This window comes from Copadichromis virginalis, linkage group LG12 (genome assembly GCF_057382275.1).
Source record: "Copadichromis virginalis isolate Kocher_CV1m ecotype Utaka linkage group LG12, C_Virginalis_male_GT1.1, whole genome shotgun sequence".
Classification (NCBI taxonomy): Eukaryota; Metazoa; Chordata; class Actinopteri; order Cichliformes; family Cichlidae; genus Copadichromis; species Copadichromis virginalis.
In genome coordinates, this window is record NC_140629.1 from 7,495,903 (window position 1) to 7,507,353 (window position 11,451).

At 39.3% G+C, this 11,451-nt stretch overlaps 2 protein-coding genes across 3 annotated transcripts; one reads left to right on the forward strand and one right to left on the reverse strand.

Annotated features, from left to right (window-relative positions):
• The first annotated feature begins 4,183 nt into the window (after positions 1–4,183).
• On the forward strand, positions 4,184–7,544 carry LOC146696427 (uncharacterized). Its single transcript, XM_085474553.1, has 4 exons — positions 4,184–5,896; positions 6,362–6,570; positions 6,719–6,896; positions 7,343–7,544. Exons 1-4 carry the CDS (start codon positions 5,467–5,469, stop codon positions 7,477–7,479), a joined length of 954 nt encoding a protein of 317 aa, XP_085330679.1. The 5' UTR covers positions 4,184–5,466; the 3' UTR covers positions 7,480–7,544.
• A 1,132-nt stretch (positions 7,545–8,676) lies between these two features.
• On the reverse strand, positions 8,677–10,494 carry c8h22orf15 (chromosome 8 C22orf15 homolog). Of its 2 annotated transcripts, XM_085474104.1 has the most exons (5): positions 10,272–10,494; positions 10,044–10,130; positions 9,846–9,968; positions 9,487–9,561; positions 8,677–9,329 (listed from the first exon to the last, which is right to left on the reverse strand). In XM_085474104.1, the coding sequence occupies exons 1-5, from the start codon at positions 10,294–10,296 to the stop codon at positions 9,229–9,231; spliced, it is 411 nt and encodes a 136-aa protein (XP_085330230.1). In that variant the 5' UTR covers positions 10,297–10,494; the 3' UTR covers positions 8,677–9,228. The 2 variants fall into 2 exon arrangements, with proteins under 2 accessions (XP_085330230.1, XP_085330229.1); XM_085474103.1 differs by having other exon boundaries at positions 9,846–10,130.
• Between the last annotated feature and the right edge of the window lie 957 nt (positions 10,495–11,451).

The window sequence follows — 11,451 nt, forward strand, 5'->3', positions numbered from 1 at the left end:
TCGATTATCTTGTTAATAATTTCACCTCCTCACTACGTACGACTCTGGATACTGTAGCTCCTGTGAAAACTAAGGCCTCAAATCAGAAGTACCTGACTCCGTGGTATAATTCTGAAACACGTACCCTAAAGCAGATGACTCGTAATCTGGAGAGGAAATGGCGTGTCACAAATCTAGAGGATCATCATTTAGCCTGGAGAAATAGTTTGCTGCTTTATAAGAAAGCCCTCCGCAAAGCCAGAACATCTTACTATTCATCACTGATTGAAGAAAATAAGAACAACCCTAGGTTTCTCTTCAGCACTGTAGCCAGGCTGACAAAAAGTCAGAGCTCTTTTGAGCCAACCATCCCTTTAACGTTAACTAGTAATGACTTCATGAACTTCTTCACAAATAAAATTTTTATCATTAGAGAAAAAATTACCAATAATCATCCCACAGATGTAATATTATCTACAGCTACTCTTAGTACCATTGATATTAAGTTAGACTCTTTTTCTCCAATTGATCTTTCTGAGTAAACTTCAATAATTACTTCCTCCAAACCATCAACGTGTCTTTTAGACCCCATTCCTACAAAACTGCTCAAAGAAGTCCTGCCATTAATTAATTCTTCGATCTTAAATATGATCAACCTATCTCTAATAATCGGCTATGTACCACAGGCCTTCAAGCTGGCTGTAGTTAAACCTTTACTCAAAAAGCCATCTCTAGACCCAGCAGTCTTAGCTAATTATAGGCCAATCTCCAACCTTCCTTTCATATCAAAAATCCTTGAAAGAGTAGTTGTCAAACAGCTAACAGATCATCTGCAGAGGAATGGTTTATTTGAAGAGTTTCAGTCAGGTTTCAGAGCTCAGCACAGCACAGAAACAGCTTTAGTGAAGGTTACAAATGATCTCCTTATGGCCTCTGACAGTGGACTCATCTCTGTGCTTGTCCTGCTAGACCTCAGTGCAGCGTTCGATACTGTCGACCATAATATCCTATTAGAGCGATTAGAACATGCTGTAGGTATTACAAGTACTGCGCTGCAGTGGTTTGTATCATATCTATCTAATAGACTCCAGTTTGTGCATGTAAATGGAGAGTCCTCTTCACACACTGAGGTTAATTATGGAGTTCCACAGGGTTCAGTGCTAGGACCAATTCTGTTTACATTATACATGCTTCCCTTAGGCAGTATCATTAGAAGACATAGCATACATTTTCACTGCTATGCAGATGACACCCAGCTCTATCTGTCCATGAAGCCAGATAACACACACCAATTAGTTAAACTGCAGGAATGTCTTAAAGACATAAAGACCTGGATGGCCGCTAACTTTCTGCTTCTTAATTCAGATAAAACTGAGGTTATTGTACTCGGCCCTGAAAATCTTAGAAATATGGTATCTAAGCAGATTCTTACTCTGGATGGCATTACCTTGGCCTCCAGTAACGCGGTGAGGAACCTTGGAGTCATTTTTGACCAGGACATGTCCTTCAACGCACATATTAAACAAATATGTAAGACTGCTTTCTTCCATTTGCGCAACATCTCTAAAATTAGAAATATCCTGTCTCAGAGTGACGCTGAAAAACTAGTTCATGCATTTATTACTTCCAGGCTGGACTACTGTAATTCATTATTATCAGGATGTCCAAAAAAAACTCACTGAAAAGCCTTCAGCTAATCCAAAATGCTGCAGCAAGAGTCCTGACAGGGACTAGAAAGAGAGAGCATATTTCTCCTGTTTTGGCTTCCCTTCATTGGCTTCCTGTTAAATCCAGAATTGAATTCAAAATCCTGCTCCTCACATACAAGGTCTTAAATAATCAGGCCCCATCTTATCTTAATGACCTTGTAGTACCATATCACCCTATTAGAGTGCTCCGCTCTCGCTCTGCAGGCCTACTTGTTGTTCCTAGAGTATTTAAAAGTAGAATGGGAGGGAGAGCCTTCAGTTTTCAGGCCCCTCTTCTGTGGAACCAGCTTCCAGTTTGGATTCGGGAGACAGACACTATCTCTACTTTTAAGATTAGGCTTAAAACTTTCCTTTTTTCTAAAGCATATAGTTAGGGCTGGACCAGGTGACCCTGAATCCTCCCTTTGTTATGCTGCAATAGATGTAGGCTGCCGGGGGATTCCCATGATGCATTGAGTTTTTCCTTTCCAGTCACCTTTCTCACTCACTATGTATTAATAGACCTCTCTGCATTGAATCATATCTGTTATTAACCTCTGTCTCTCTTCCACAGCATGTCTTTATCCTGTCTTCCTTCTCTCACCCCAACCGGTCGCAGCAGATGGCCGCCCCTCCCTGAGCCTGGTTCTGCCGGAGGTTTCTTCCTGTTAAAAGGGAGTTTTTCCTTCCCACTGTCGCCAAAGTGCTTGCTCATAGGGGGTCATATGATTGTTGGGTTTTTCTCTGTATCTATGAAGCGCCTTGAGGCGACTTTTGTTGTGATTTGGCGCTATATAAATAAAATTGAATTGAATTGAATTGAATAGGAGCAGGCTGAGCAGTAGCTATACTCTTCAATATTTCCACATCCTTCTGTAACAGCAAAATGAGAACAAATTTAAGTTTGCTGATTGATATGTAATATCAGTTTTTTCATTTTTCTCCTTGCAGCACAGCAAATCAAAATAATTACTCACAAAAAAAAATCGGTGTAGAAAATGGCTTTAAAACACTGGGCGTGATTGTCATGTGCATCTCTGTGTTCTATTGGATGCTGATGCTGCACAAGAGTTTAAATAAATCAGTGAGTAAAAGTTAAAATCCCATCCAAATAGCTCAACAGTCCACAATCTGTATAATCAAAAAATACATTCAAAGAACCTAAATTATATCTAGAGATTATATTGATCGTAAAATGGCTTTTTTCAGGATCATATACATTATATATTTTAGATTGCGACTAATGATCTTTTGACATATATATGTTTCTTTAATGTTGCAGCGTCTGCTGATTTTAATGTAGATCATCTGGAAAATAATAAGTAAATAAAGATTCGAAATAAATGGACTGGAATATTAAAGAACAAATATCCATCCATCCATCCATTCGCTTCCGCTTATCCTTTTCAGGATGACAGCCTATCCCAGCTGTCATAGGGCGAAAGGCGGGGTACACCCTGGACAGGTCGCCAGTCTGTCGCAGGGCTAACACATAGAGACAGACAACCATTCACACTCACATTCACTTGCACATTCACACCTAGTGACAATTTGGATTAATCAATTAACCTATCCCCACAAGCTGCATGTCTTTGGACATGCAGCTTAAAGAACAAATATTTACCTCCAAATTTATAAAAGTATCATTACACTGAAATACTTAAAGTGCAAGTATATTAAACCCGTACTTAAGTAAACTGCTAAAGGTACTCAGTTACATTCCTACTGGTCCTATCCATGTGCTAATCCAGGGGTGTCAAAGTCATTTAACATTGCGGTCCACTTTGACTTTAAGTGGAGCCAGACCAGTGAAACTCCCCTTGCTGTCAGTGTAAAGAAGTTACATAGTTAACGGTTTTTCTACATGATAAAGAAAAAGCTTCTATGATAAAGAAAGAAATCAGTGTTTAAGATTTGGCCAAAAGTGTTTGATACGAAAAATAGGTTTTGGCCACTAAGAATTTGTTTTAGAGAATGGAGTCTAGTGTTTTAGCAATTCAGAAAAATTGTAATAGCTGTCATTAGTTCATTTGTTCTCAATAGCCAACATATTTCAAGGAAACTGAAATTGAATGAGTTGTTTTAAATGTAGCAAAATTTTAAAAACAAAGAAAGAATACATGTTTCTGGTTTATCAGAGTCATGTTGTAATGTGGGCAAGGCTTTGGGAAGTAGGGTTGCTGAGAGAACTACAGCACCCCCTGGTGGATGGTAAAGGCAACCCAGATAGCAAGACGACATTGAATTGATGTTGATTTTTCATCCGATCCGTCGTTATGGTTGAAATGCCAATGTTGTAACAACATTGAAATACCGTGGTAAACCGACGGTCTTACTATAGGGACGTTGTAATGATGTTGATTTACCTTTGTTTTTTTTGTCATTGATATTTGATCTTTTTGTAGTCGACCAGGTGACAACAACAACATCGAGAAAACGTCTATTTATAGTTTACCATCATTCGGCGCCGGTCACCATCAAAAAGCCATCGATTTGTAGTTGAGCGTTAAATTGCATTGCAACTGAGCGGGTATAAAGTACCGGAGAAAGTAAAAAATTTTTGTTCTTTTGTTATCAATGACTTTGGTCTAGTTCACCAGCTTTAAAAAATCGTGTCGACGTGCAATTTATGTATAGTTGACCGGGAGCAGCGATCACTTGGACTATTCCGCAGCACCCCTCTCAGTGGTACATCCCTCCAGGTAACCATTGTCTGGTACAGTAGAGCGGGACATTAGATTTACTTTCAGCGGAATTGACCGGAGAAGGGGCATCAGTTCATGCACCGCACTGGCCTGCACCACGATTAGTATAAGGTAAGAATGAATGAATTTTTTTCTATTCGTTATTTTGACGGTTGCATTTGAATAACAGTAAAAAACTCGTTAATGTAAAGTTTCGGACAAAATGTTTGAGCCCGAAATTGTGTCTACTTTCATCTTACAATCCGGCAACAAATAAAGTGCACTGCGAACAAAGTCTATCAACAAAGAAAACATTTCGTTTCATACTTTTCCGTGATATTCCCTTACAAAGCTAGCTTTAACGCTTCGAGGGTTCCTTTGTTCTTGCCATCGCCTCGGCGCTTGACCGACTTTCGCTCTGTAGTTGCTTTTTAGCATACTACTACAAAAAATTGTAAATCTGTGATATATGATTGATAAACGTAAAGGTAACTGTATAAATGTGTTCAATGACTTTGTTACTTTTAATGATTGGAGAGCACCCGCTTCAATTCGCACTCAATTCAAACTTTAGTTGCACGCTCACCTAACTTGCGTTTGCACCTTTTGTCCACACGTAAACTGCGTTTTCGTTAACTGAAAACTGAGATTTTTAAAGACGCCTGCTGGGGTGGATATTTTTCGAAAACTCCGTTTCAGCATTTACGTGTGGACGAGGAAAACGGAGAAAACGCAGCAAAGGTGTGCGCCTAGTTTGATGTCACACTGTACGCCACGTTTTTGTCTCGGTGCCATGAATTCCTACAATGGCAAACTTAGACAAAATACTGTTAATTTTATTATTTTCAGTGTTTAAATGCTTACATATACACGCGCAGTTACTGTCCCTTCACACACAGGACTCGGTTCAGCTTCTATAAGCCGTCTTTGTATCTAGTTTTCCCTCTTTATTGACATTGTGCCCTATTTTTCCTCTTTTTTTCAGATCTGATTTGGTAACTTCCATCAATAAGTAAGAAACTCACGTCGTTAAATAAATTCCTAGTGTTAAACAATTTGCTTATTTGGCTATTTCCAAATATAGCACTATTTGTTTAATCTGATATACACTGACAATGACATCACGCTGGTCAAGGAGGCGCAAATTACGGAAAATGGTTGAGGCAGCAGAGTCAGATATACTCAGGCACTTTAAAGAGATGGTTGCTGAAAAACATAACCAAAACGGCAATGCACAAGTTAAAGTTAAGCGACCGCAGGTTGCGGAAGAGTCTGGTGTGTCCCACTGTTGTCACCCAGGTATAGACAGTCAAGTATTTACCAGTCGCTATGAGCAGATTTCAGAAGTATGTGAGACCTATGTATCACCCGACAAGGATAATGACTGTGACCGCAGTTTTCCCCCCCAGCCCACTGACAGCAGGCATCATAATGCCCCGCCCAGCTTCCGGCACCTTTCGCCACTCCGGCAAAACACACAAAACGACACAGCTTTGCGATCTCCCCAGCATGCAGAGTCAGATGTCGAGGACTTCTTTAAAGATGGTATGCTTTTAAAGCTGAATCACAATGTCATTGTGCTCTTATCTTCAAAACACCAGTTTATACTCCTGAATGTCATCTTGTTGTGATGATTTTTTTTTTTTTTTTTTTTTTTTTTTTGTGAGGCCACTATTACAAGGCAAGTTCGAAAATCTTGGAATTTCACATTTTACATGGTATAAATTGTAAATGGCCTATATTTGTACAGCGCTTTAACTAGTCCCTAAGTACCCCAAAGCGCTTTACACATTCAGTCATCCACCCATTCACACACAATTCACACACTGGTGATGGCAGCTACATATAGAAATATCAAATATATGTGACATGCAAAAACTAGCAAACACTTTTAGCAGTTAGAACAACTTATACTTGAATGCAGAATGTTACACCATCACTTATGGATCTATTAGTTTTTCCCCTCACTGCTTAAGCCATTAATCTTTCTAGAATTGTTCTTTGAAACAGATGCGACCTCACAAAAGATGTTAACGATGCTGTCAGACCTGACCAGAGCAGTTAACGAACTCCGTGAGGAGGTCAGAGCCATCCGCCATCCCTGCTGCAATGAATCGGTAGATGCTGGGGTACTGCCTCTGGATTTGCCCTTGCACAACATTGAGGAGCTAAACAATGCAGAGGCAGCTCTTCAATCACAAGAAGCAAATAAGGCAATGGTAAGTATATAAAGGTTATGTACACTTTGTAACTATAAAGTGTAATAGCTGTCAGATGTGATTTAAATATTGATTATACACACAAGCACTTGCATGCACATTTAGGACATGAGACACGCTAATTCCATCTCTTAAAATGTGTCTATAGGCGAGACGCTTTGCCTTGATTGGAGGGACCACAGTGGAGGTGCGAGTCCGCCATGTAATGGCTTATGCCATTACAAACGAGCTGGCCTCGGTACTAAACTGGGCAGGGAAAAAAACCAATGACCACACAAAGCAAAAAAGGGCATTTAAAGATACAGCGCTGTGCAGATGCATATTTGGTAAGTTTTACTGTTTATTGTAGTTTTATGAGCCTAAAGTGAACAATAAAGGGATCAATTGATCTGCTGGGTGTGTTTCACATTTCCTATGTCCGGTTTTTGCTATATTACTTTGTCTTTCTTAATAACAAGACTTTCATGTCCGGTTAATCTGGAGATGGAGTCTTTGGTCTTTGGCTTGTTTAGTCCTCGGGTTGTAGTTTTTACAGCCCGAGGACCCAATGTTTATTTTGTTTTAAAGGATACACGGCACACCATGCTAAGACTTATCACTTTTTCCGCTCATAGCTCTTTGGGAATCAAATGTGGCAGATTTACGCCTGGTGACTTTCAGGTTTATCAGCCTAGGAGTTTACATACTTTCTCCCCGCTGAAGACAGTTAACAAGAGCTTATTCATGTGCTCTAATTCACTTTTGTGCGTGTGTGTGTGTATTTTTGTCCTAGATGGCCTGACGCAGCAGTTAGGGGCAAACTCTATGTCCGAGTTTGTCTTTGCACAAGCAGTGCAGAAATGGCTCCGATACGCCCCAGATCGTTTGGGTGGTGCAGGATGCACATCATGCATCCCTATCCCAGAGTAAAAAATTACAAACTTCTGTGAAACATATAAATGTAAATAGGAAACTGTCTTTTAATAAAGTATTTAGCAAACAAAACTATTGACCTTTTATTTGTTTAGTTTTTTTTTCTGTGTTACATCACATGCAATGCTTTGTTATTTTAGGATATTAATATTGACATGATACATTGTGAGACATTTTTTTATATATATATATATATATATATATATATATATGGGTGTCCAATTTGAGAAATAAGTACAGTACAAAAACAAGTACAATTATGTGTTTAGGTGGTTTAAGTATTGATGGAAACATGCAGTAGTTTAGTATTGGTTAAAATACCTATAAAGAAATGTAGATTTCCAGTCATGATTTAATTGTTGTTTTAATAAAAAGCAACTGTGCGAAAGAGGTGGAAAATCAACACCATAGCTCAACAGTGTTTCAATATCAGAATCTGACATTGTTTCATTGTCAACAGTATTAGAAAATATAACGTCGAATCAATGTCAGGTTTCAACATTGATTCAACATCAAAATATGACGTTTCAACATTAAAAAAGGGTGCAAGAATGACGTTAGGTCAACATCACACCTCAACGTTGATTCAATGACATCGCCTGATATTGACTCACTATTGTTTCAATGTTTCCTTGCTATCTGGGAACGCACAGCAGGAAAACGGGGTACAACGTTTTTTAATTAGCAAGACATCCTTTCATGGACAAACATTGTGTTTTTAATTAGATTGTTCTATACTTATTTTAAGGACCATAATCACAGATGAAAACATGCATTGTAGATTTACACTTAAATGTTTATGTAAATCTTTTTTATATTTATGTTGAGAGCGCACCTTCCACATCCTGTGGAAGTAACCCCACCATCTAACACGTTCCCGCAGCTGTGTGCATGACTGAAAATCAGTTTAGTTCAATTTCTTTCGTTCCCTTGAGTTTTCCTAATGAACACAGCAAGCAAGTCCTCAATGCAGGCAAATCCAATCACATCATCATTAATTCTTTGGCAGTGCAGTATTAGCAGGGAGCGCGCAGACTGTAATACACTGCAGTTAGATTTCTGGTAAAGAAAAACCTGAGACAATTTTTCCATCAGTAATTCATTAAGCGCACTTATTCTGTTTGATTTCATTTTTATTTTTATATTATCTTTTTTTTTTTTTTTATTTAGCGCAAAGAAAAGTTTAACGCCAACTTGCAGAAAGTAGCGAAAGTTTAATCCAAGTGGTTCAAATTTCAAAAAATCCAAAAGGCAAAATGCAGGAAAAGAGGGAGGGAAAACTGTGGGAAAGGATTCAGACTAAATACACAATATGGAGAATATAAGGTGCAGGTGAACGAAATCTGACAATAAGCAGGGCGGGAAGAGAACAAAGGCAGGAAGTCAAGAAAATAGCAAGGAAACAGCTCTCAAAATATATCAGAAAGTCACTGAAAGATGGACAAAAAGGAACTCACACAGACAGGCAGGAAGCCACAAAAGACATGAGGAAAAGGAAAATGCTTAGAAACACAAGAAACTAGGAAGATACACAGCAGCTCATACTTCTAATTTACCTCTCTGTGACATTCTGGTTACGGTAACAATTTAATGCAGAAATATAAAATCTCAAAATGTAACTTATTCTATTGAACTTCTTCAATATTGACTATTATTAACTAAAAAGAAATCATCCACTTTAGCTCAGTTAAAAAAGAAATATAGCAAAGTATTCAGATTTATACATATAAATTGACAGTGTTAAATTTAGTGGCTCTTGCTGTTTGCAGGAATGTTTTTGGTCTGAGGCATCCGTCTCTTTCTAGTCTTTCTGTCTGGCTCTTTGTCAGTCAGCCTCTTCAGCAGTTCTACAACAGAAGCAATGACAAACCACATGAGGTAACTTTATGTTTGTTTTGTAGCATTTTCACAATGGCAGGAATGGGTTTGTCCAGCAGGAGGCCTCAGAGAGCCACTTCCACAGCCCCGATGTTATTCTTATCATTAATATTATTTTATTGTTACCTGTTAATTCAGGATGACTTTGACTGTTGTTGTTCTGAAGGGAGACATATTTCTGACCTCCAGCCTCATGGTCTCCTGAGGAAGCACAAGAAGTCACGGGCATGCTTTCAAGCATAGGTAAAATCATACTTTACATTCAGCTTTCAAAAAATTAGGATGGCAACATGCATTTCATTCACGATACCCCTGAAAGCACCAGAATTAGTTTGTCCTGCCACTTATCATCATTACATCAATATATTTGGAATCTAATTATTTAGACCAGACACTGATAACATAATTAGGTTTTGAAAATGCTTTTATAATCTGGGTGTTTGTTCCTCTGAAGTCCTGCTGATGGATGGACCAGACGGACTCACGGCAGACTCGCAGGAGGACGTAGTAGTGTCTGGCTACCAGCACACTGCTGGCCAGAGCCAAATTGTGCTGCTTGGCTGCCAGGTTCATCACTTTACCACTGCTGTCCATCAGGTCCACACAATCTGCAGGAAGAATTTTGTTGCTTTTAGAATTTGTATAAGAACAATTGAAAATGATCCAGCATTTCAGTCCAGTACCTTTGGAGTCCACACCAGCCCTCTCTTTCAAATGATTGAGGAAGTTTATCAGCTTACAGTTGAGATTGAACATTTCCATCCTGCCCTCTGCCAAGAAGTCATGCACATGCATTCACAAAAAATTTGGAACAAATGCTGTAAGGTGCAAAAAAAACCCAAAAAACCTGCATGCCTGCAAACCTTTAAGCCTGCATGTACAGTATTAACATGCCCAGAAACTTTACTAACCTCCAAACAAGACATTCACAAACATTTTTAGGTCCAGACTCCTGACAGCAGTTAAGCTCCAGTGATACTAGAGGTAGAAGAAGACTGGGCACAAAGTGGAACAATAAAAGCATTTTAGTGTTGTGGTCTGCACTTTTTCACACATCCACCGCCCTGAGAGAGTTAAACACACACACACACGCATGTTCCCTCATTTGCATCCACCTCTCCTCGCTCACAAAGCTTGAGTCTTTTAAAAGGATGAACAGGGGACTGTTTCTGCTTGTATCCATGGAGTCTCTACACACAGTGAGACCGGCACTCTGGGCTTAACAGCTGCATGGGCGGAGATGTCAGTATTGAAAAAAAAAAAGCTGGCTTTATTGTTTCCCGCCACAGACTGGAACCCAACACCATTTGCACTTACAGTAACTGACTTATAAAGACAGATACACCGAGATTTCATTTTGGTACCACAGAGGAAGGATAGAAGTTTAAAATAACAAAATTCAAATAAACAGCCAACATCAATAAAAGATAAGTTCTATCATCTGTTCATTTCTGGTGTATAGTTACATTACAGACACTACTACACTCAATCAAAAGCAATGTGGAGTCTCTGTAGCTCAATCTGCCACATGAATGACTGATTCCTTAAAGCCTCTGTAATTAGTATTTTATAAAAGATCTTTTCCTACTGGCTACTTTCAGCTGCTACTTGTCATACCTCAGCTTTAGGTTTGAGTTCATTCATTTGCTAATGAATACCAGAACACACAACAATGATACCTGTTCAGAGACTTCATCATTTCTTCACTACCAGACACACTGGACCCACTACAGTTCGCTTACCGTCCAAATCGTTCCACAGACGATGCCATCTCTCATCTCCTCCACACATCACTCACTCACTTGGACACTAGAAGGGGGAATTATGTTAAAATGCTCTTCATAGACTACAGCTCTGCATTTAATACCATAATTCCCTCCACACTCACCACCAAGCTGGAGCATCTGGGACTCAGCTCATTTATGTGTCAGTGGATCTCCAACTTCCTAACTGGCAGACCACAGGCAGTAAGGATGGGCGGACATGTCTCAGCCTCCACCACTCTCAGCACTGGAGCCCCCCAGGGGTGTGTTCTGAGCCCCCTGCTGTACTCTTTGTACACATATGACTGTGTGGCCACTACCAGCTCCA